This window comes from Pholis gunnellus (assembly GCF_910591455.1).
Source record: "Pholis gunnellus genome assembly, chromosome: 10".
Classification (NCBI taxonomy): domain Eukaryota; kingdom Metazoa; phylum Chordata; class Actinopteri; order Perciformes; family Pholidae; genus Pholis; species Pholis gunnellus.
The window spans coordinates 13,258,932-13,284,325 of NC_136537.1; the positions used below are offsets into that span (position 1 = coordinate 13,258,932).

Below are 25,394 nucleotides of genomic sequence, written 5' to 3' on the forward strand. Positions count from 1 at the left end.
ACTAGATTTAAAAATCCAATCAGCACCTTAATGTCTCTTATATACAGTTTTGACTTTGAGCATTGATTTCTATTTTCCATTTATTGCATATTATATAGTGATTACTGCCTGTTGGTCTGTTATGCCGAATTCTCTAACATTTCTCACGTTATTTCAAGGTGATTTGGAGTTTTCATGTGTAATGAGAAGGAGGCAACCTCCTTGTCTCTTACCAAATACTCGATGACGTTTGGTGAGAAGTTCGCAGTAGCTACAAAACAAATGACCATTTGTCTAATTTGCTACATCCCTTCCACTTCTCTGCAGTGAGACGTCTGGTCGCGTGGTGTCAGTGTAACGTAAAAAGTCAACAGTAAGCGAGCTTGTCGTCATTGGATTTGGGTTCCACCTCTTATTAACATTCTCTTCGATATTAGTACAGCCTTTTCTGAGCTCATTGTTGGAGGACGCGCTGCTATTTCTGAATATATAGGAGAGTGAATATCTATACAGGGGAGAGCTGGATTATATTTTCTATACTATTTCTTATGATGGATTACTGATGCTTTGGGGTTCAACCATGGAACAAAGACGATGCAAGCCAAGAAGTGCGAGAGGATATTTGGTCGGCTGCGTGGTTGCTGTGCTTTTGTGGAGCGTGGCCACGGCGCAATCACGATATTCCATCTCTGAGGAAGTTAACGAAGGAACTGTGGTTGGAAATATAGCAAAGGATCTGGGATTAGATAAAAACACACTGAAAGACAGGAAGTATCGGATTGTTTCTAGTAATGCCGATCATCTTTTCCACGTAAATCAGAATGATGGTGTCCTGTATGTGAGCCGAAAGATTGACAGAGAAGAGGTGTGCGCACAGAGCAGTACGTGTGTAATTAATCTGAAAACGGTTCTAGAAAACCCTCTGGAGGTACATTATGTCGAGGTGGAGGTGCTGGATATAAACGACCATTCGCCCATTTTCCCGCAAAAAGAGAAAACGCTGGAGATTTTCGAGTCTGTTTTACCTGGAGCACGATTTCAATTAAAACCTTCACGGGATCCAGACAGCGGTCATTTCTCCGTGCAACAGTATAAACTCAGCCAAAACGATCACTTCCGTTTAGAAGTTAAGGATAAAGGGGAAGATGGTAAAATACCAATATTGATTGTTCAAAAACCTTTAGACAGAGAAACTGCAGGAAGCCACTCATTGGTACTGACAGCACTGGATGGAGGAAAACCTCCGAAATCTGGCGAAATGAACATTTTAGTAAATGTTTCAGATGTTAATGATAACGCACCTGTTTTCTCTAAAGATGTTTATTCTGTTATGCTCAATGAAAATGCTCCAGTGGGAACAACAGTTATACAAGTGAATGCAACTGATTTAGATGACGGTCCAAACGGGGATGTAGTTTATTCATTTGGCAACAGTATGAATCAAAATATATTAAATCTATTTTATATCAATCCATTAACAGGCGAGATAACTGTTCAAGGTTTGATAGACTATGAAGAGAAGGACAGATATGAAATTGAAATTGAGGCATCAGATAAAGGTCTCCCTCCTCTTAAAACAGACAACAGTGTCATCATTAGGATAGTTGACGTGAATGATAACGCACCCGAGATAGAAGTTACTTCATTTTCAAGTTCCATCCCTGAAGATTCCAGACCTGGAACTACAGTTGCCCTTATCAGTGTAAATGACTTGGACTCTGGTCTCAATGGAAAGGTTATTTGCTCTATAGGTGAGGATGTCCCATTTGCTTTAACCCCATCATTAAAAGACAAAATGTATTCATTAGTGACAAAATCACCTCTGGACAGAGAGAAAAAGCTCAACTATGAGCTAACAATAGTTGCAAAAGACGCTGGTCAACCGCCACTATTTTCAGCAAAACAAATAGATATTGTGGTGTCAGATGTGAATGACAACAGACCAGAGTTTTCACTGAGTCCCTATACTTTCTATGTCACTGAAGCTAATGAGCCAGGTATCTCTGTGTTCTCTGTTAAAGCTTTTGACCGTGATGAGACAGACAATGCTCTCATATCCTATCATATTCTCAGAGATGGAAGTGGAGATAAAGTAACTTCATTTCTCAACATAAATACTGATAGTGGAGATATTTTGGCCCTAAAAAGTTTTGACTTTGAAACAATGAAAACGTTCCAGTTCCGAGTTGTTGCCACAGATTCTGGAACTCCGTCACTAAGCAGCAACGTCACAGTGAACGTGTTCATTCTGGATCAGAACGACAACGCTCCAGTCATCCTGTATCCAGTCAGCTCTAACGGTTCTGCTGAAGGTGTGGAGGAGATTCCCCGCAATGTGAACGCAGGACACTTGGTGACTAAAGTCAGAGCCTATGACGCTGATATAGGATATAACGGCTGGTTACTGTTCTCACTGCAGGAAGTTACTGACCACAGTCTCTTTGGTTTGGACCGCTATACAGGACGGATCAGAACACTTCGCTCATTCACAGAGACAGACGAGGCTGAGCATAAACTGGTCATACTGGTGAAAGACAATGGGAACGTGTCACTCTCAGCAACAGCTACTGTGATTGTTAAAGTTGTGGAGCCCAAAGAGGCTTTTGCTGCTTCTGATGTTAAAAGTGCAACAAATGACGAGGAGGATAATAATGTGACTTTTTACCTGATGATAACTTTGGGCTCAGTTTCCACACTGTTTCTCATCAGTATCATCGTGCTGATTGCAATGCAGTGCTCTAAATCCACAGACTATACTTCTAAATATCTACAAGAGACTAATTATGACGGGACACTGTGTCACAGCATCCAGTACAGATCTGGAGACAAACGCTACATGTTAGTTGGACCCAGAATGAGTATAGGATCTACGATAGTCCCAGGCAGCCATGCGAACACACTGGTGCTCCCTGACAGGAGGACACCTGGAGAGGTAAGACATTTTTAGACAGTTTTTTCCCCTTGCCATATTGACGCATTGGGCACTAACACATGTGTTTTGGGGAAATGTATGTGTTAATATTCATTAAACCGTATGTCAAATGTTCACTCTTAGTATTTGTAACGGACTTGGCTGTAAAGTGTTTACTGTTCGCGTTGAATGCGGTGAGTAAAGCATTAAGCAGTGGTTAAATTGATGCGGCAATTAAAACCATCAGTTCAGTGGGAATATATTGATCATGGTTGTTTTGAGAGAAAGCATGTGATGACTAAATAGTGAATGTAAATTCATACTTCAGATTTGTTGCTTTTGAACATAATTTGGAGTGGAATATATTTGTCCGGTAACTATTTCATTTACATTTTTACTGCACACATGTATATGCCTTCCTGGGGCCTATGCTTTCGAAATATGTATCATTGGATGTGTTACCTGCTCTTGTTTTCCTTGGAAAGTTTGATCCCCGAATAAGCTAGTGTCCAGGGTTTATTATTTACAAACCTAAATTGAATATTATCACCAAATGTAGCTGGACCTAAGTGGTCAGTGGTTTATTTCATAAAACTTCATCAGATGAAGTAAACATATCCTCACATGTTAGGAAAATTCCTCTCAACATTGTGAAAAGGTTAGTTTTCCATTCATCTGGAGCAGTTTTTGTGTTTAGAGAGAGAGCAGCCTGCTCATTTGCATTCACCATAATAGTTTTGTGTACTGTTTTGCGATAAATGATTAACAATTAAAGATGAACACAAACTATCTATCATTAAGCTAACGTGCTACTGGCTTTGGATTTTCTGTAGGGAGAATTTTGATCGCATGGTGTCAGTGTAGTGGAAGAGTCTGGATTGCATGTGCAAATCTGCGCATTTTGTTTCCGCCTATTGGTGGATTCATCAGTTGGATATGAACACAATCGCTTATCACTTGAAGGCTGCCTTTGGAAATACTTCCCTCATGCCTGTCGTTGTAAGGAGACGATGAATATGTTCTGACACTGAAGAGTTGGATTCCGTCATTATTACGCAGTTATTGGTTTGGTGATGGATTACTGAAGATTTCGCGTTTAATCATGGAACAAAGAAGATACGAGGGACGAAGGGCGAGAGGATATTTGGTCGGCTGCGTGGTTGTGCTTTTGTGGAGCGTGGCTTCGGCCCAAATACGATATTCCATCTCTGAGGAAGTTAACGAAGGAACTGTGGTTGGAAATATAGCAAAGGATCTGGGACTGGATAAAAGCATACTAAAAGAAAGAAAGTATCGGATTGTTTCTAGTAATGCAGATCCGCTTTTCCATGTAAATCAGAATGATGGTGTCCTGTATGTGAGCCGAAAGATTGACCGGGAAGAGGTGTGCGCGCAGAGCAGTACGTGTTTAATAAATCTGAAAACCGTGCTAGAAAACCCTCTGGAGGTACATTATGTTGTAGTGGAGGTGCTGGATATAAACGACCATTCTCCCAGTTTCCCAGATAAAGAGAAACGTTTGGACATTTTTGAGTCCGTGTTGCCTGGAGCACGATTTCAGCTGAAACCCTCGCGGGATCAAGACAGTGGTCATTTCTCCGTGCAGCAATATAAACTCAGCCACAACGATCATTTCCGTTTGGAAGTTAGGGATAAAGGAGAAGATGGTAAAATACCAATATTGGTTTTGCAGAAATCTTTGGATAGGGAAGCAGCAGGAAGTAACTCATTGGTGCTGACAGCACTGGATGGAGGTAAACCTCCCAAAACTGGTAGTATGAATATTCTAGTAAACGTTTTGGATGTTAATGATAACACTCCTGTTTTCTCAAAGGATATTTACTCTGTTACGCTCTCTGAAAATTCTCCAATAGGCACAACAATCGTACAGGTAAATGCAACGGATTTAGATGACGGTCAAAATGGAGAAGTGTATTACTCATTTGGTAACAGTGTGAGTAATGAATTATTTAAGCTTTTTGAGATCAATACAGCAACAGGCGAGATACTTGTTAAAGGTCTGATAGATTATGAAAAAAAGGACAAGTACGAAATTGAAATTGAAGCATCAGATAAAGGTTTTGCTCCTCTAACTACAGAGAAAAGCGTCATAATCCAGATAGTTGACGTCAATGATAACGCACCCCAGATTGAAGTTACTTCATTTTCAAACTCCATCCCTGAAGATTCCAGACCTGGAACTACAGTTGCCCTTATCAGTGTAAATGACTTGGACTCTGGTCTCAATGGAAAAGTGATTTGCTCCATCGGTGATGATGTCCCATTTACTTTATCGCCGTCTTTACAAGACAATATGTATTCATTAGTCACCAAATCGCCTCTGGACAGAGAGAAACATTCAAAGTATGATGTAACAATTACTGCAAAAGACGCTGGCCAGCCTTCATTAACATCTGAAAAGACAATAAGCATTGTGGTGTCAGATGTGAATGACAACAGTCCAGAGTTTTCACTGAGTCCCTATACTTTCTACGTCACTGAAGCTAATGAGCCAGGTACCTCTGTGTTCTCTGTTAAAGCTTTTGACCGTGATGAGAACGACAATGCTCTCATATCCTATCATATTCTCAGAGATCGAAGTGAAGATAACAAAGTAATATCATTTCTCAACATGAACTCTGAAAATGGAGATATTTTGGCTCTAAAAAGTTTTGACTTTGAAACAATGAAAACGTTCCAGTTCCGAGTTGTTGCCACAGATTCTGGAACTCCGTCACTAAGCAGCAACGTCACAGTGAACGTGTTCATTCTGGATCAGAACGACAACGCTCCAGTCATCCTGTATCCAGTCAGCTCTAACGGTTCTGCTGAAGGTGTAGAGGAGATTCCCCGCAATGTGAACGCAGGACACTTGGTGACTAAAGTCAGAGCCTATGACGCTGATATAGGATATAACGGCTGGTTACTGTTCTCACTGCAGGAAGTTACTGACCACAGTCTCTTTAGTTTGGACCGCTATACAGGACGGATCAGAACACTTCGCTCATTCACAGAGACAGACGAGGCTGAGCATAAACTGGTCATACTGGTGAAAGACAATGGGAACGTGTCACTCTCAGCAACAGCTACTGTGATTGTCAAAGTTGTGGAGCCCAAAGAGGCTTTTGCTGCTGCTGATGTTAAAAGTGCAACAAAGGACGAGGAGGATAATAATGTGACTTTTTACTTGATGATAACTTTGGGCTCAGTTTCAACACTTTTTCTCATCAGTATCATCGTGCTGATTGCAATGCAGTGCTCTAAATCCACAGACTATACTTCTAAATATCTACAAGAGACTAATTATGACGGGACACTGTGTCACAGCATCCAATACAGATCTGGAGACAAACGCTACATGTTAGTTGGACCCAGAATGAGTATAGGATCTACTATAGTCCCGGGCAGCCACGCGAACACACTAGGGCTCCCTGACAGGAGACATACTTCTGGAGAGGTAAGACTTTTTTTGTGAAAACCATGGCTTGTTTCCGCTGGAACTGTGATTTATCTGCCCGTTCATCAATAAGGTCATCAACTGTATGATGTAAGCGCATTGTTTGTTTGGCATCGTAGTTCACAGGAGACTTGACTTTCACCCAGCTGTAATCTTGATCACACTATATGTCCTTTTAAGAATAGTTGTAAATTGAAGAATAGCTGTTAACATAGATTAGTGTATATATGAGTCACTCATCCTTTTGTTATTTCGTGGTCTCCTTCCTGTTCACTATACTTTGAAAACCCCTTACAAGTGTTACAGCATACTTTGATTCATGAAATAACATTCTACACTTTCACTTTATCCATAAAGCCATTGTTTAACTTTCTGGGCTACAGTGATGTGATCCAAAGCTATTCATGAAGTTTGACGAAATTTTAATTGGCGTCATTTGCTGTCCAGGGTGCTGAGATTTCCTGCTCTTACGTCCAGATACCTGATGATAAATTATTTAAAAAAAAAAGTCAAACCACTACTTTTTTAAAGCAATTCATTCCCACTTTTATGTTCATGACTAATGGTATTCAACATTATTACACGTGGGCATCACACATTTGGGAGGATTTGATGTATCCAGCTCCATTCAAAGGAATTTAACTTTTGTGTTTACTTGTTAAATCCGCTTGAGAAGGCCTCCTCTCATCTGATATAGGCTACTGTCATTCACAACCTCCACACATAGGGCAAAAGTACATACATATAACACGTTGGTATTTTGCTATATACAATATGGCTGTAGAAACTTTGATTTCCTTGCAGTGAGCAATGAGATCGCATGGTGTCAGTGTGCTTGGAAAATAACGGCTTTAGCTTGTCGTCACTGCTTTTTGGATCCACCTCTTGTTATCGCTCTCGGTTCGATGAAGGGAGTATCGGTTGGCGGCTTGCTGCTGTCTTTATACATTTTGCAGAGTGGTAATTTTTAACTTCAATATAGTCAACATTTACATACTCGGATGTGTTGGATTAGTTTCTTACAACACGGTTATTAAATCCCGTGAGGAATATTTTGAATCATGGAACAAAGAGGATGCGTCGCAAGAAGGGCGAGAAGACAGTGGGTCGGCTGTGTGGTTGCTGTGCTTTTGTGGAGCGTGGCTTCGGCGCAATTACGATATTCAATCTCGGAGGAAGTTAACGAAGGAACTGTGGTTGGAAATATAGCAAAGGACCTGGGATTAGATAAAACCACGCTGAAAGACAGGACGTATCGGATCGTTTCTAATGCTATGCAACCCTTTTTTCATGTAAATCAGAATGACGGCATTTTGTATGTGAGCCAAACGATTGACAGAGAAGAGGTTTGCGAAAGAAGCACTACCTGTTTGATAAATCTCAAAACTGTGCTAGAAAATCCACTGGAGGTGCACTATGTTGCAGTGGAAGTTCTAGATATAAATGACCATTCTCCTGAGTTTCTAGAGAAAAAGAAAACGCTGGAGATTTCCGAGTCTGTGTTACCCGGAGCACGTATTCCGCTACAAGCCGCACGAGATCCAGATGGTGGTCTTTTCTCTGTTCAACAGTATAAACTCAGCCCCAATGACCACTTTCGTTTGGAAGTTAAAGATAAGGGAGAAGATGGTAAAATACCTATATTGATTGTTCAAAAGTCTTTGGATAGGGAAATTGCGGGAAGCCACTCATTAGTGCTGACAGCAGTGGATGGAGGAAAACCTCCGAAATCTGGGGACATGAGTATTCTGGTAAATGTTTTAGATGTCAATGATAATGCGCCAGTTTTTTCTCAAGAGATTTACTCTGTGATGCTGGATGAAAATGCTCTAGTAGGAACTACAGTCTTACAAGTGAATGCAACTGATTTAGATGACGGTCCAAACGGAGAAGTAGTTTATTCATTCAGCAACAGTGTTAGTCATAGATTATTAAGCCTTTTTGATATCAATCCATTAACAGGGGAACTTATTGTGAAAGATTCAATAGACTATGAAAAGAAGAACAAACATGAGATTGAAATTCAAGCATCAGATAAAGGTCTGGCTCCGCTGGCTACACAAAAAAGCATCATTATCAAAATAGTTGATGTGAATGATAACGCACCTGAGATTGAAGTAACTTCATTTTCAAGTTCCATCCCTGAAGATTCCAGACCTGGAACTACAGTTGCCCTTATCAGTGTAAATGACTTGGACTCTGGTCTCAATGGAAAAGTTATTTGCTCCATAGGTGATGATGTCCCATTTACTTTATCACCATCTTCACAAGACAAAATGTACTCATTAGTAACCAAATCGCCGCTGGACAGAGAGGAACAGTCAAATTATATCATAACAGTACATGCAAAAGACACTGGGCAGCCTCCATTATCGTCTGAAAAGACAATAAGCGTTGTTGTAAGTGATGTGAATGACAACAGACCAGAGTTTTCACTGAGTCCCTATACTTTCTATGTCACTGAAGCTAATGCGCCAGGAAACTCTGTGTTTTCTGTTAAAGCTTTTGACCGTGATGAGAACGACAATGCTCTTATATCCTATCATATTCTCAGAGATGGAAGAGAAGATAACACAGCAACTTCATTTCTCAACATAAATACTGAAAATGGAGATATTTTGGCACTAAAAGGTTTTGACTTTGAAACTCTGAAAACGTTCCATTTCCGAGTTGTTGCGACCGATTCTGGAACTCCGTCACTAAGCAGCAACGTCACAGTGAACGTGTTCATTCTGGATCAGAACGATAACGCTCCAGTCATCCTGTATCCAGTCAGCTCTAACGGTTCTGCTGAAGGTGTGGAGGAGATTCCCCGCAATGTGAACGCAGGACACTTGGTGACTAAAGTCAGAGCCTATGATGCTGATATAGGATATAACGGCTGGTTACTGTTCTCACTGCAGGAAGTTACTGACCACAGTCTCTTTGGTTTGGACCGCTATACAGGACGGATCAGAACACTTCGCTCATTCACAGAGACAGACGAGGCTGAGCATAAACTGGTCATACTGGTGAAAGACAATGGGAACGTGTCACTCTCAGCAACAGCTACTGTGATTGTCAAAGTTGTGGAGCCCAAAGAGGCTTTTGCTGCTTCTGATGTTAAAAGTGCAACAAATGACGAGGAGGATAATAATGTGACTTTTTACCTGATGATAACTTTGGGCTCAGTTTCAACACTTTTTCTCATCAGTATCATCGTACTGATTGCAATGCAGTGCTCTAAATCCACAGACTATACTTCTAAATATCTACAAGAGACTAATTATGACGGGACACTGTGTCACAGCATCCAGTACAGATCTGGAGACAAACGCTACATGTTAGTTGGACCCAGAATGAGTGTAGGATCTACTATAGTCCCGGGCAGCCACGCGAACACACTGGTGCTCCCTGACAGAAGGACACCTGGAGAGGTAAGACACATTGATATAATACAACTACCTGTCCTTTCATTTTAAGAAGAAATGCATAATTACATGGCTATCTGAATACACGTATTCAAATCAAATTACATTGGATCATTTAGTACACTAACACTTGTATTTAGAGAAATGGACTCTGCTTTTGAGGGTTCCCCTTCTATCAACTGTTTAAAATGTGACTGAATTGCATTTTAATCCCATAATGCCTAACTTTCTATAGTGCAATTTATATAATAGAGTTTACTTGCCTTCATATCGGCTATTAATGCGGAATTCATAGTAACATTTTAGAGGCATTAACGAACTCCAAGGTCGAATGTCTTTTAGAAGAAATATATCCCGGTGTTTCAAAAGTAGGATGTCCATTTCCTATAGGTAACATCAAGTTGTATCAGACGCTGTCTTCTTATTGTTGGGTAGTTGATGCAGTTTTCAATAACGCTAAAAGTATATTCCGACACCTCAGATTGCGGAAAGAACTGTCACTCTCCGTGGTGCTGACGTGTTTGTTTTTTTTATAAATATACAAATGCTATAATTTATCTGTAAATGACACAGATATAAGGATTTAGTAGTCTAGACTATTCGAAATAATCGCTTTTTGAAGTAGAAAGTCATTGTGACTGAAGGACATTTCTTAAGGAAATTGACTGTTGCAAATCCGTCCTCATGTATTAACAGGCTGTTTGTCACTTTGTTCTCGTTGTCGTATGAACTTTTCTCGTCACCATATTTTTGTATCAAAGAGTGTTGCAATAACGTTTTGGATCGGATGGTGTCGGTATAATAGCAAAATATGTGCCTCGAGCTTTTCGTCATCACCGTTAGGACCAATCCTGTATTTTGGCATTACGTGTAAAAGGCTTGAACACAAGACTAGCTCTGTTCAATTCCAAGAACTGTATTGGCGATGGAACGCACTTCGCAAAGGAATAAGGCTGATTTTATTTCTTGAACATACGATTACAGTTCCAGGAATTATTCTTTGTTCTCGTGTACATTATGGAACAAAGCCAACGCCAGCCGTGGATCGTACGATGGAGATGCGTCGCCTACATGTTGGCTTTGGTAACGTTTTGGAGCGAAGCATCCGCTCAGATCAGATATTCCATCTCCGAGGAGATGAAAGAAGGAAGTGTTGTTGGAAACATTGCGAAAGACTTAGGAATTGATAAGGGTACGCTGAAAGATAGAGAATATCGTATTGTTGGCAGTTCAACGGAACCCCTTTTTCGTTTGAATAAGGACGAGGGAATCCTGTATGTCAGTAGGAAAGTGGACAGGGAAGAGATCTGTGAACGAAGCAAAGCCTGCATAATCAACCTTAAGACCGTGCTAGAAAATCCTCTGGAAATCCATTATGTGGCTATAGAGGTGCTTGATGTAAACGACCACTCCCCCGTCTTTCCAGAGAAAGAGAAGCGACTGGAGATATTTGAATCGACATTACCGGGAGCACGATTCCAGATTCAACCTGCGCGCGACCCCGATGGTGGTCAGTTTGCTGTTCAGCAGTATACACTCAGCCACAATGATCACTTTCGTTTGGAAGTTAAGGAGAGGGGCGAAGACCGTAAGATGCCCTTTCTGATATTAAAGAAGCAGTTAGACAGAGAGGCTTTGAGAGAACACAAGCTTCTGCTCACAGCTATTGACGGTGGGCGGCCAGCGAGGTCTGGAACAATAGAAATAATCATTGAGGTGCTTGATGTTAATGACAATTCACCTGTTTTTACAAAAGATGCATATTCTGCTAATCTATATGAAAACGCAGCCACTGGTACGTTAGTTATTCAGGTTAATGCGACCGATTTGGACGAGGGTGCAAACAGTGAAATTGTTTACTCATTTGGTAAAGAAGTAGATATACATTTACAAAAACTATTTCACATAGACCCAGGGACAGGATATATTAAAGTGACCGGTCTGATTGATTTTGAGGAAAATGAAAGCTATGAAATTGATATCCAAGCTTCAGATAGGGGCATAGCCCCCTTTTCCGCAGACAAAACTGTGATAATAAAGGTAATCGACCTTAACGACAACCCCCCAGAGATTGAAATTACATCATTTTCCAAATCAGTTCCCGAAGATTCTAAAATTGGAACGACTGTAGCTTTAATCAGTGTGAACGATTTGGATTCAGGCCCCAATGGTCAGGTTTCCTGCTTTATACCTGAAGACGTTCCTTTCGCTATATCTTCATCTTTGCAAGATAATATGTACGCGATAGTGACCAAATCACGACTGGACAGAGAAGAAAAGTCTTTCTATGAACTTACAATTGTTGCAAAGGACACCGGTGAGCCATCGCTCTCATCTGAAAAGACATTAAGTGTTGTTGTATCAGACGTGAACGATAACAGACCACAGTTTTCACTGAGCCCCTATACATTCTATATTACTGAAAACAATGACCTAGTAGCTCCAATATTTTCAGTTAGGGCATCTGACCTTGATGAGAGTGATAATGCACATATTTCATATCACATTCCGAGGGATCGCAGTGGGGATAATTTAGGTCTGTTTTTAAATATCAACACAGAAAATGGAGATATTTTGGCGCTTAAAAGTTTTGACTTTGAAACTCTGAAAACGTTCCAGTTCCAAGTTGTTGCCACCGATTCTGGAACTCCGTCACTAAGCAGCAACGTCACAGTGAACGTGTTCATTCTGGATCAGAACGACAACGCTCCAGTCATCCTGTATCCAGTCAGCTCTAACGGTTCTGCTGAAGGCGTGGAGGAGATTCCCCGCAATGTGAACGCAGGACACTTGGTGACTAAAGTTAGAGCCTATGACGCTGATATAGGATATAACGGCTGGTTACTGTTCTCACTGCAGGAAGTTACTGACCACAGTCTCTTTGGTTTGGACCGCTATACAGGACGGATCAGAACACTTCGCTCATTCACAGAGACAGACGAGGCTGAGCATAAACTGGTCATACTGGTGAAAGACAATGGGAACGTGTCACTCTCAGCAACAGCTACTGTGATTGTCAAAGTCGTGGAGCCCAAAGAGGCTTTTGCTGCTTCTGATGTTAAAAGTGCAACAATTGACGAGGAGGATAATAATGTGACTTTTTACCTGATGATAACTTTGGGCTCAGTTTCAACACTTTTTCTCATCAGTATCATCGTGCTGATTGCAATGCAGTGCTCTAAATCCACAGACTATACTTCTAAATATCTGCAAGAGACTAATTTTGACGGGACACTGTGTCACAGCATCCAATACAGATCTGGAGACAAACGCTACATGTTAGTTGGACCCAGAATGAGTGTAGGATCTACTATAGTCCCGGGCAGCCACGCGAACACACTAGGGCTCCCTGACAGGAGACATACTTCTGGAGAGGTAAGATATTTTTGGTGAAAACCCTGGCTTGTTTCCGCTGGAACTGTGACTTATATGCCCCATTCATTAATACGATCAGTCCATCAACTGTATATGATGTAAGCGCATTGTTTGTTTGGCATCGTGGTTCATATGATGCTTGACTTTCACCCAGCTGTAATTTTGATCAAACTGTATGTCCTTTTGAGAATAGTTGTAAGTTGAAGAACAGCTGTTAATATATATTAGCATATATGCTTCACTCATCCTTTTGCTATTCCGTGGTCTCCTTCCTCATCACTATACTCAACTATACTCAAACCCACCAGTATGACAGCATACTTCGATTCATAAAATTACTTTTGCAATTTCACTTTATCCATACCGTCATTGTTTAACTTTCTGGGCTACAGTGATATAATCTAAAGTCCTTCATGAGGTTTAACGCAATTATAAGTGGCGTCATTCGCTGTCCATGGTGCTGAACATTTCTGCTCCGATGTCCAGATACCTGATAATATATTGTAAAAAAAAGTTAAACCACTACTTTGTTAAAAGCAGTTAATTCAAACTGTTATGTTTACGACTATGAACTAAATGGTATTCCCCGTGATCACGTGGAATCATATTACCTCTCCATTCCATTAGGTTTAAAATGGTATGGAATGCAATGTTTTTCTTCTTTTATGCTCTCATTCTCAGCAGGCAATATAAATGTTTAACCGCATCGAACGTCAGATAAAAATATGTTTTATATTTAAAGTGTGTTTGCATTGACACGTCAGCTCGCATGGTGTCACTGCTTGTGAACGTGAACGACTCTCGGTTGAACATCCTCTACGTCAGTAGTTCAGTGCTATTTCGCGTCAGGGTGCACTTGTGCTTCAGGGCAACGGCTTCACATATTTGAGTCGTTCTCCAACAATTGTCGAATATTGGCAACCTTTTTTTGTTCAAAATGTGTGTTCCTGTGTAGATTCACATTTTAATTTCTAACCTTTTTTATTTATTTTTTTCTATGCAATATGGCACGACGAGGATACAAAGCGTGGTTGGAGCGTCTGGTCGTTCTCATTCTTTGTTTGATTCTTACGTTTAATTTTACCTCAGCACAGCTACGATACTCGATTCCCGAGGAGCTTACTGTGGGTGCTGTTGTTGGGAATATCGCTAAAGATTTGGGGCTGGATACCAGTGCTCTGAATGCTAGAGGATTTCGCATCGTTTCCGGATCGACCGAACCCTTGTTCCAACTCAACAATAACGGCATCTTACATTTGAACCGAAAAATTGACAGAGAAGAAGTATGTGAACGGATCAGCACCTGCATTATCAACATAAAGACTGTGTTGGAGAATCCGTTAGAGGTGCATTACGTCGCTATTGAGGTTTTGGACGTAAACGACCACTCCCCCACCTTCTCCGAAAACGAGACGCATTTAGAGATATCAGAGTCTGCTTTACCTGGGGCGCGATTTCAACTACAAGGTGCCCATGATCCAGACAGTGACATGTATTCTATCCAACTGTATAAGCTCAGTCAAAATGACCATTTTCGTCTGGAGGTTAAAGATAGAGGAGAAGATGGTAAAATTCCTGTTTTGTATTTGCATAAACCGCTGGATAAAGAAACCGCAAGAAGTCACAGGTTACTGCTGACAGCCGTTGATGGAGGAAAGCCTGCTAAGTCAGGAACCCTGAGAATCATCGTTCATGTTTTGGATGTAAATGACAATATGCCGGTTTTTGCTAAGGACTCATATGCTGCCGTGCTGAATGAAAATGCACTCATTGGCACAACTATCATGCAAGTAAACGCCACTGATTTAGATGATGGCTTAAATGGGGAGGTGGTCTATTCATTCGGCAATAATGTAAATAATAAATTACGTAAACTTTTCGAAGTGGACGCTAATACTGGTGAAATTATTGTTAAAGGACTGATAGATTTTGAAGCAAAAGACAGGTATGAACTTGACATTAAAGCTTCTGATAAAGGGACAGTCCCACTAGCAACAGAAAAAAGTGTTGTAATTACTATTGTGGACCTGAATGACAACAAACCTGAAATTGAGGTGACATCCTTTTCAAGTGCAATTCCTGAAGATTCCAAACCTGGAACGACAGTAGCGTTGATAAGTGTGACTGATAATGATTCAGGTCTAAATGGAAAGGTAATCTGTCATATCAGTGAGGATGTACCTTTTACATTAACACCATCTTTACAAGACAATATGTACTCTATAGTCACCAAATCTCTGCTGGATAGAGAGCATCAGTCCAAGTATGATGTAACAATAACTTGTAAAGATGCTGGTGAAAAAACGTTGTCATCTCATAAGACAATTAGTGTCACTGTATCAGATGTGAATGATAACAGTCCAGAGTTTTCAACAAATCCGTATACTTTTTATGTTATTGAAAACAATGTTGCAGGAGCCTCTTTATTTTCAGTGAGTGCTTATGATTGTGATGAGGGTGATAATGCACTCATATCATACAACATTTTGAGAAATGGTAATGAAAACAAACAAATCACATCATTTCTTAACATTAACTCTGAAAATGGAGATATTTTGGCACTTAAAAGTTTTGACTTTGAAACTCTGAAAACGTTCCAGTTCCAAGTTGTTGCCACAGATTCTGGAACTCCATCACTCAGCAGCAACGTCACAGTGAACGTGTTCATTCTGGATCAGAACGACAACGCTCCAGTCATCCTGTATCCAGTCAGCTCTAACGGTTCTGCTGAAGGTGTGGAGGAGATTCCCCGCAATGTGAACGCAGGACACTTGGTGACTAAAGTCAGAGCCTATGACGCTGATATAGGATATAACGGCTGGTTACTGTTTTCACTGCAGGAAGTTACTGACCACAGTCTCTTTGGTTTGGACCGCTATACAGGACGGATCAGAACACTTCGCTCATTCACAGAGACAGACGAGGCTGAGCATAAACTGGTCATACTGGTGAAAGACAATGGGAACGTGTCACTCTCAGCAACAGCTACTGTGATTGTCAAAGTTGTGGAGCCCAAAGAGGCTTTTGCTGCTGCTGATGTTAAAAGTGCAACAAATGACGAGCAGGATAATAATGTGACTTTTTACCTGATGATAACTTTGGGCTCAGTTTCAACACTTTTTCTCATCAGTATCATCGTGCTGATTGCAATGCAGTGCTCTAAATCCACAGACTATACTTCTAAATATCTACAAGAGACTAATTATGACGGGACACTGTGTCACAGCATCCAGTACAGATCTGGAGACAAACGCTACATGTTAGTTGGACCCAGAATGAGTATAGGATCTACCATAGTCCCCGGCAGCCACGCGAACACACTAGGGCTCCCTGACAGGAGACATACATCTGGAGAGGTAAGAAAGATCACTTTATCTCAAGGCAGTTCTGGAATGAATGCTGATAGGTGAGATGTAAAACCTAAGTATTACAGTGTGCCAAAAGTGCTGAATCTCACCACCTATTCAGAGCAGTTGGATGGAAATGGACCACGGACATAAAATTCATCAGTGAGGGAAATGAGGAGGTTGTGCGTTATGTGACTGCTGAGTTGAGTTGCTGATTTACAGCTGGTTGTATGGCTGGTTCTCACACAGCTTAGAGAGTGTAGAGTGCAGATTACTAAATTAAGTTAGTATGCTGTGTTTGTACCTGAATGCTGTGTTGTCCCTGCACTTACAAGTGAAATTCATATGCTATGTAAAATAGAAGGTTTTGGATTGTTAGGGAATATTGGTCAATTTAGCTTTTAGGATAAGAAGATGTGTCTGTAAATAGCAATTTACTCTTTCTCGTGATACTGAAGAGACGGTTGCTTTCTAGAAGACAAGAACAAAAGAAAACACTTTCCTTTTTTTTCTTATGAAAATTAAAGCCTCTAGACTGTGTTTGTTTAGTATATGATCACATCTGACTTCTTTCGGATCTTTGAGTACTTTGTTTTCAGTGCACTGACCAACTTTGCCGAGTATTTTAAACTGTAATGCGTCTATTTCAGTCTGTGCTTGGCTGTGTCATAGTAGTTTATAAACTGTCTGGGAGACATAAATGCATCATTTTAGCAAATTGTGGTTAAACATTGTGAAATGTTTAGATTCAGTTTATAGTTGCTCATTTTATTCCAGTAACCACTTGCCCTTTGTGTTAGCATTTGCAAACAATAAAGATGTTTTCTGTAACATCAGTGGAACCACTGCGTCAGATGTAATGTTATTTCAGTACATTGATAGTCATATAATGTAGTCATTTAAAAAAGATATGAAGCTATTTTTTTACCCTCTATGGGCCTTAGGGTTCTTGCATGTGTGTAAAGGGAGTGACGGAGTGGCTAACAGAGTTACTTGAGGTCTGTGCTTGCTGATGTAGATGAGGTGATTCAGTGGTCCAGGAATGGCTGCAGCTACGACAGAGAGTGGGGAAGAGAGGGAGCCTGTGGCTGGTGTGCAGTGAATCACAATGCACAGCCAGTCAGGTGGGGCTCTGTGCTTCAGCAGGGATCTTCACTCATTACAGGACAACAAAGCAGCAAGCAATATATAGCTTTACTATTTTCATTTCATTGGCTTTTTGTGCTTTGGAAAAATAATGTAGCTTTACACAGTTTATGTATATATGTGATACACAATAGCTTCTGTGCAACTGATCCCTTTTGATTGACCAAAAAAAAAAAAAATAGGTCATATTTTATCACGTGTGCAAGTCTGCATGCTCGGCTTCTGGGCTGATTCTCGAACACTGTGTGTTGCCCATAGCAACACACGAGGAGAGCCACCTCGACATCGACTGGTTTCCACAGACTAGCATGTGCTCAGCTGTCTTAGCAACAGCAGCGGAAGAGGGAGGGAGGGATGGTGAGACCAGCAGAGGAGGGGGGAGGGGAAGTGGCTTTTGTAGGCTCATATATAGACATCTCACAATATTGAATGAAAATGGGTTTATTAAGATATAAACAGATGGATTATACCAGTGAAATCTCCGTCGTAAATCAGGCAGCAGATGGTGCAGATATCAAAGCAACAGTAAAGGCGCGAATAGTTGAGCTTCTAATTAGATATCTTATAGCACGGAGATAATCATTTCTCCCAAACAACTGGGTCAACCTTAGATTTGAGAATTTCTGAAAAAAAACATACCATAAACCTGTCATTAAATGTGTCTTTGTTGAAACCTGATGGAATACTTTGACCCACTTAGCAACATGTGAAATAAAGCAGGAAGCAGTATGAATGCGAGAAGGAAACGCGTTGGTTCAGATCCAGTGTAAGGCAGCAGCTCGGCTTCATGAAGTAACGGCTGAACACACTTTCTCTGCACTCTCTCTGTCCAGCAATATTCAGTGCTCTGCTAGATAGCAATAACTGCCTGTCTGTGCGTATGTGTGCATATTTGATGTGCACTTGTTTGTGTGTGAGATTAAAGTGTGTGTGTGTTTTGCAATACAGCAGCAGTGCTAAGCTGTGCCTGGACAGCAGATGCCCAGAAAAGATTTATTGACGTGATTAAAAATGAGTGCATCTCATTAAACCTAAAAAGTGTAGAGTGATGTCGGTGGATCACATTGGGTGAGCTGGTTACTTTGCCGTGGCATTTCTGGGAGAGAAAAGCAGATGAGAGAGGAGCGGATGAATTACAAGTAGGGTCATGAGCTGCATTCAGAACACAAGCGCAAGGGGACGTGCCCCAGTCTGATGAATCAACACATAATGAATGAATAACAGGCAGATGTTGGCACAATCAACACAAGATAGCAACTACATTTTCAAAATCCACCTCTGTTGTGGTGATCTTGATTTAGATTTTAAAAATGACTGTTCAACAGGAGACTCTAAATTAAATACAGCATGTCTCTTGTAGTATATTCCTACATTTTTGTTGTGTATGCTCTCTTTGGCGGGGATGTGGCTGTTTGCTCCAGTAGCTTTGTCTGTCTGTCTGCCTGGCTGGCTGAGCAGATCTGTGCAATTGTGTTTGCATGCTGAGTGTCTGCACTGAAAATCATTCACAGTGCAATGACCCTTGTGTTTTGTGTGTCTGTGTATGTTGTCTTTGTTAAGAGGGTGAGAACATTTTCCTCATTAAACCGTATTCAGTGTCGGAGGGAGAGAGGGCAAAGGGAACAAGCTAAATGTCAGAGGAGGAAGAGACGTAGCTGTTACAGCAAGACTGTGTATACTGTACTGTTATGTCAGCAGCTTGAGAGAAATGGCTTCATATTATGTGGCTGCTCTTCTGCATTTACACGTACAGAATGCTGACAACTTTTTCTGGATCCACCTCCCTTACCCTTATACCCACATTTTATGTAAACGTCTCAAAATGTGCTGCATTATCTCCTTTTCATTTCACTGTCCATTAACGACTCCCTTATGTTTGACCTTTTTTTGTTAGATACTGCAAGATGAATGCAACTCCATAAGACATCGCTGCTTCCATCCCTGTTTCGTTTCATGTAGTGGCTTGCTTTTCCTTTCTCCATTATTGCAGCTTCCCTCTCTGCCTCCTCGCTATTTCTCTCCTCCTTCTCTACCCTCCATATTGATATCACTCCCGGTTTTCCCCTCCCCCATCGCACTCTTGGCCTCCTTTTCCCGCTTTTATGTCTCTGTCCTTCGTTTGCTCTCTCATATGCCACCCTTTTCTGTCTCCCTATCATGTTCCGTCGGTTTCTTTCTGTAGTCTAGCTCCTCTCTCATTCTGCCACATGCTTTTTAGCTCTGTGCTGCTGTGCCTCATGCCTGTGGGGTTGTGGCTGTGGATGGTGCATGTGCTGTTGTGTGTCAGTAGGGCACATGCTCTCTTATTGCTCCAGCTTTGTTGGAGGATGGCACATCTCACATTGAGGTCAGCAGCAGTGATGGTAATCTAATTTACACACACAGGAGGGTACGACGAAAACAGCTACTGTCTTTATGTTGACACTTCACATGGTGCACGCTCGTGCTCGTAGAAGCACACACATTGCACATACTCACAAATGCCTAATCCACTTTACTGAAAGACACTTTCACAGAAGAAAGGGGGGGTGGAAGAAAACCGAGAACAAGCAGAGCATGTTCCCTTTGGTGATATAGTGACTTTCAGAGAAAGAAAGGCATCCACTGTGAGACAAGTATATCAATCAGAGCCCCGTGGCAAGAATCAAGACATCCTGTCTTGACTGAAAATATTTTGTATCACATCATAAGGACGTGGCTTTTTTCAGGATTTCAGACATTATTCTGAGTAAACCCTTTTATGTATTATAAACGGGAAGACTGTACCAAACAGCTTTCATCTTCCATCCCAGATCTAACTTTCACCACTGAGCACAGACAACTGCTCCCAAACATTCAAAGTTGACCAAACAATAACACCATGTCACTGAGTATGTAATTACACAGGAATATAGCTGGTTAATGTTGGGATAATTATAGCTTCGGTATCCCACTTGCCCAGTATACTGTATGCATTCAATTAATCTAGCTAAGGTCTTAGTTTGAACTATTTCATTCTATCTGTGCCCTGCTCTCTACTGTGATGCTTTGCACACTTTAAGTCTCTTAATACTACTTTCCTCTGCCTTTGAGTGAAACATCTTTCTTTGAATTTATATCTTGTGTAAACCTTGCTTTCCCTTGTTCCGTGAGGTCAGTAATTGTAAGTCATTTATGGTCACTGAGATAAGCCCTCCCACCACTTCACTATTAGATTAGGTTTCTTTTCCTTCGCCTTTCTGTCTTCTTTGCAGTCTCTAATCAGGTAAAAAGAATCAGAGGCATTCAATAATGGTTAACAAGCACAATCATTTAAACATTTGATGAAGCTGAACTGTGGAGGCAGGTAATAAGCTACACATATAATGTTCACCTGTAACATTTCCCCCTATCAGCACTATAGTTAAAAAGAGAACAGGAGAACTTGGATCAGCTTAGGCTCTGGCAGAGCCCACAAACAGCATTGAGGTCCACAACATAGTATTTAAACAATGTCAATTAGATCGGTCTATCTAGAGCAATGTTTTTGTTATTTATTTTGTTCTGCTTTCTGACATCTATTTGATAACATATGACATACTGGGTTAACTCAGAGTGCGAGTGAGAGGAAGCATCTCTGTTTCTGTGTCACAGAGTATTGATTTAAATCACCACTCACATACAGTTGTCAAGGTTGACTAGAGTTATGTTTCACTAATTAAACTGATGAAGCTCTGTGACTGGAGAAAGAGAGGTGGCATATTAAGGTTGGTTGTTGATGATCATGTTGGCATTGTGTTGATTACTTGAATAAACCCCTGCTGTTTTAGGTGGTATCATATCATTCCACATAAACTGCATGCTGTCCAGATTCTGCAGAACAGTTTGTTATCTGTACTGTCCGTGTGTGTTAGTGCGTTGGTGAGTGTGTGTGTGTGTGTGTGTGTGTGTGTGTGTTTGCATTAGCTGGCCTTCTTTGTGGACTATAGGTGATTTGGTGTTGGTGATTCAGGAGGTTGTTATAGTGAATGTCAGCAAGCACACACACTGCTGCAGTGCAGCTTATAGAGTATTTGGTCAATAAGTAGTTTGTAGTGCTGTGCTTTGAACGCTGCGGAGTGGCAGAGAAGGGTTTGAAAAAGTAAAATGACTCTGCTCTATTTGGATTTAGACTAACTGCAAATAACTGTTTCTCAGTATTATAGCATTTCTATTGTGTGACTTTAGCTTTAAGTCTGATATACCAGAGTGTAAAATTCAGCACTTTTGTGTGACTTAATACCAGTTTTTATCTATAATGTGTGACACTGACATATTTCAACCGTACAGAAAACAATATTTTTCTTGAATTGCGACTGTTTGAAAAAGACTTTAAACTGGTAACAACACAACGCGCCTCCGGGGTAATGGGGCAGAATCAGAGTCAGTGAGGCAAAAATTGCACCGTGAGCTGCATTTACAACTGCGGGCCAAGACTCCCTGGCACAGCTCCTTTCGCTCTTGTCATTTGTCCTAGAACATGACGAGACTGGTTCAGAGCCATGTGTGGCTTTGATGTGGATTGGTTCAGGCTACAGTCACTATTCTTAAGTATATGGGTCAAACCTGGTTCTTCCATGTTGATAAAGGAAGCTAGTTTTATTTGTGAGCTTGTCGTCTGACCTGGTTATCTATATGCATTATAGCTAATAGAGAAATTGTAAACATGTATTCCTTTTCTGTCTCACTCCTATCTCCTCCGTGCCTGGTATTGTGTGAGCAGTGCTGACCCTTTCTCCTTCCCACCACTCGTTATATAAGCAGCTTCATTACTCTCAGTTCATTGACTCATGGCTGTGTGGATGAGTCCTATAGGTTGGACCTGGCCACTCTCACTTTAGTATCACTCCACTGCAGCTGAATCAAGGCCTCTCTATGTGGGTATGGGTCTACTTCTGTGAGCATTAACAACATTGCATTAATGAGAACCATTTGCACAAACTATCTTCATGTGTCATTTTAAATCCATGCTAGATAATATGAGCTTAGCTTCGGGAGCTGCATCATGCCAATGTGCTCTCTTCTTTTATTTTTGAATGAACACATATCTTAATAATCTTCCTGTAATTATATTATTAATACAATTAAAGAAAAACATATCTGTCTGTCTGATGTAATAACCAATGCTTGATAGCTTTGGTAATTGCAGTTAAGACAAGTGCTATGTTTAAATAGTAGTTTATTTTCTGAATCAACAGAGACCAGAACAGATGTAGGTCTGCACTGCACTTGGCATCGGTGCTCATGCAGCCACAACATCTGCTGCTGTGCTTAGGTCATCAGTGCATGCCTGGAGGATTGAACTGAGTGAGCAGCCAGCGCAAGACTGCATGCAAGACAGACAGCTTTTAAGTGGGGAAACAAGTGAAGACACAGTTGGTTGAAAGTCTCCTTTATGGTCATACGTAAAGAGCGTCCTGTGTCCTGAGATCTCGATTTTTGGGATGGGGTTGTGATCTCTGATTGATAGAATGTTTGAATGCGTGAGGGAAATCCAGAGTGAGCTGTTTAGACATTGGATGAAGCCTTAAGAGGATTGCCTTCTTACAGCAGTATCCCTGCACTGCTCCCTGTAGAGTAGGGGGTATAAGGCCACAGTTGCTATACACTTGTCTGATTAAATACCGTATGTTGTATTTATTTCTGGCCATGCAGAAATGGATGGGATCAGATGTTGGCTGTTAGATAGATCCAGTCTCTAGCTGCAGGGTTCCTCTTCCCCCTGTGGCTATTTTCCCCCACTAAGCATCTTGGGTAATTGCTTTGCCTTGTGCATTCTTATTTCTCCAAACACTGTCTGTTTGGGTTTTCACAACAACAAAGCTGTTTAGTATGCTTACATCTTTTTATTACTTCTTCAATGTAGCCACAACACAGTACTGTTGACTTGACTTTTCCTTTACTTTTTCCATTTTCCGTTAGCCAGGCTGTTTTCTGTGATTTGAGTGTCTGTTCAGATACAAGGCTTTAACTACAACAAAACTGTATGAAAAATACAGAAACAAATTTGTATATATTTTCAAGTGTCTCTTTAGGTGTATATTAAAGTAATTGAGTAAATCTGGTCAAACAAAATAAATTGCTTGTTGATTTTTAACAATTGCTTAAGACAAGCACACTGTAGTCTTTTTGTTCTTAAAAGATAACATTTCAGTGATAAATAATTTACTACAAAACATCCTTTTGTATTAAAACAGGATAATTTAGTCAGTATTTTAATTAGATACATATATTTCATTCTGTGGCCTTTGGGGCATGCACAGGGAGTCACTATGCTGATATAAAGTGCATGTGATTACACAACACTGATATGATTACATAGATACAGACAGAAAGTAGTTTTTAAACACAAATTTAAAGCTACAGCCTGAAACGTCTTATCCGTTTTCTTCTCATTTTTAAAATGGTCTGAGCGTCATTCGGCTCCTTCTGGTCCTCTTCTGGAGTGTGAACTAGTGAGCTGCTCAGTACTGTGGGTGAGTCATCTCATCCCACATGTAGCTTTTCATTTTGTAAAGTTGGTCCGCTGTGTTTATTTTTAGGCAAACCATCTGTCATGATAAATTGAAATCAGGGACTTTGGCATTTAGAGTTAAAGCTATTATTCCATCATGACATTTGTGACTCCCTGTAACCACACTTGAGCTGTGTATGTTTACATGTGTACCCATCACTAAATATCTTTCCATGTTTCCCGCCATCTTATCTTGTGGGTGCAGTGTATGAATAAAACAATGAGACAAGGGTGTGGAAGATGAGTGTTCATGCTGTAAGCCTGACTCATATCCCACTCTCTCCTCCCACCGACTGGCTCCCTCTCTGCTTCTTCCCCTTTCTTTGTTCTCGTTCTCACTACTATGCTCCAGCCCGGTGTGCTTTCCTTCTAATCTTCACCTTTTGCTGGTTCCTTTTCATTTGCGGGTTTCTTCAGTCCATCTCTTTGTTTTCAAATCTCTTCTTCTATCTCAATCTTGCACAAAGAATCTCTTTCTGATTTTCTTCATCTCTGTCCTCCTCCCACGCATCCTGATTTCCTCTAGCTGGTTCTCTCTCTTATGCCCCCTCCTGTCTTTTTGTGTAATTACAAGCTGATAGAAAATGGCTGACAGCTTTTGGAGGCTGTGTTACTCTCTCACCAATCTTTTTCATGTATGTTTTTTTGTCTTAGTTAAGTTGGTAATTACTATTGGAAAACATAGCTTTGCCCATTAGCCTTTATTCTCTCAAGCTCCCTCTTTTCTCTTTCTGACCACAGAGACAGCCTCTCCTCTCTACAGTACCTTCTCTCTCTGTATAATCTGGAGCTGTGAGTAGAGCTGAATATGTCAGAGCACCTTTCTCTTTCTCTCAGTCTTATGACAGCAATTGTGAATCGCTACTTCATTTGCTGCATGATAATCAGATATACTGATGAGGCACAGTTTTATATTCAAAAAAGGCTTTTTTTAAATGGTACTTTCACCCCCCTATTTTTCTTACTAATGTGTTTGTTTGCTGGTTATCACACTTAAATGATACATTTTTTTAACATATCTAGCTGCTTTTAAGAAAACCAACTTGAGTGAAATTAATTTGTCTGGGTTTATGTCGTTGTTATTTATTTTATGGTTAATGTTAGGGTGCGTTTTGGTCACAGTGTTGCTTTGTTTGTCGTACTGTATAAAACAACTCCACAAGGTCTTCTCCTTTTTATATAATAAGACAAAGACGTATCTAAAAAATGATTTCTGTAAGATAAGGCTGATTGTGATCTAGTTTCGTTGGTTCCAATA

General features: G+C 40.7%; 6 protein-coding genes across 7 annotated transcripts in view; all 6 read left to right on the top strand.

The window, feature by feature from the left end:
- The window catches only part of LOC306701784 (protocadherin alpha-C2-like), a gene marked incomplete at its 5' end in the record, with an annotated part of 179,980 nt that overhangs the window by 44,784 nt on the left and 109,802 nt on the right, over positions 1-25,394 (top strand). The window lies entirely within an intron of this gene.
- Positions 560-2,926, top strand: LOC306702494 (protocadherin alpha-3-like; the record flags this gene model as incomplete). Its single annotated transcript, XM_079168129.1, has 1 exon — positions 560-2,926. One exon carries the CDS (start codon positions 560-562, stop codon positions 2,924-2,926), a length of 2,367 nt encoding a protein of 788 aa, XP_079024255.1.
- LOC306702495 (protocadherin alpha-10-like) overlaps positions 5,577-25,394 on the top strand; it is a gene marked incomplete at both ends in the record, with an annotated part of 30,546 nt that continues 10,728 nt past the window's right edge. Inside the window, one exon of the mRNA XM_079168130.1 lies at positions 5,577-5,692. Coding sequence (XP_079024256.1) covers positions 5,577-5,692 — 116 coding nt within the window. The remainder of the gene's footprint in view (positions 5,693-25,394) is intronic.
- On the top strand, positions 7,409-9,808 carry LOC306702496 (protocadherin alpha-8-like; the record flags this gene model as incomplete). The annotated part of the gene is made up of 1 exon (XM_079168131.1): positions 7,409-9,808. One exon carries the CDS (start codon positions 7,409-7,411, stop codon positions 9,806-9,808), a length of 2,400 nt encoding a protein of 799 aa, XP_079024257.1.
- Positions 10,775-13,150, top strand: LOC306702497 (protocadherin alpha-3-like; the record flags this gene model as incomplete). Its single annotated transcript, XM_079168132.1, has 1 exon — positions 10,775-13,150. One exon carries the CDS (start codon positions 10,775-10,777, stop codon positions 13,148-13,150), a length of 2,376 nt encoding a protein of 791 aa, XP_079024258.1.
- Positions 14,137-16,542, top strand: LOC306702498 (protocadherin alpha-8-like; the record flags this gene model as incomplete). Its single annotated transcript, XM_079168133.1, has 1 exon — positions 14,137-16,542. One exon carries the CDS (start codon positions 14,137-14,139, stop codon positions 16,540-16,542), a length of 2,406 nt encoding a protein of 801 aa, XP_079024259.1.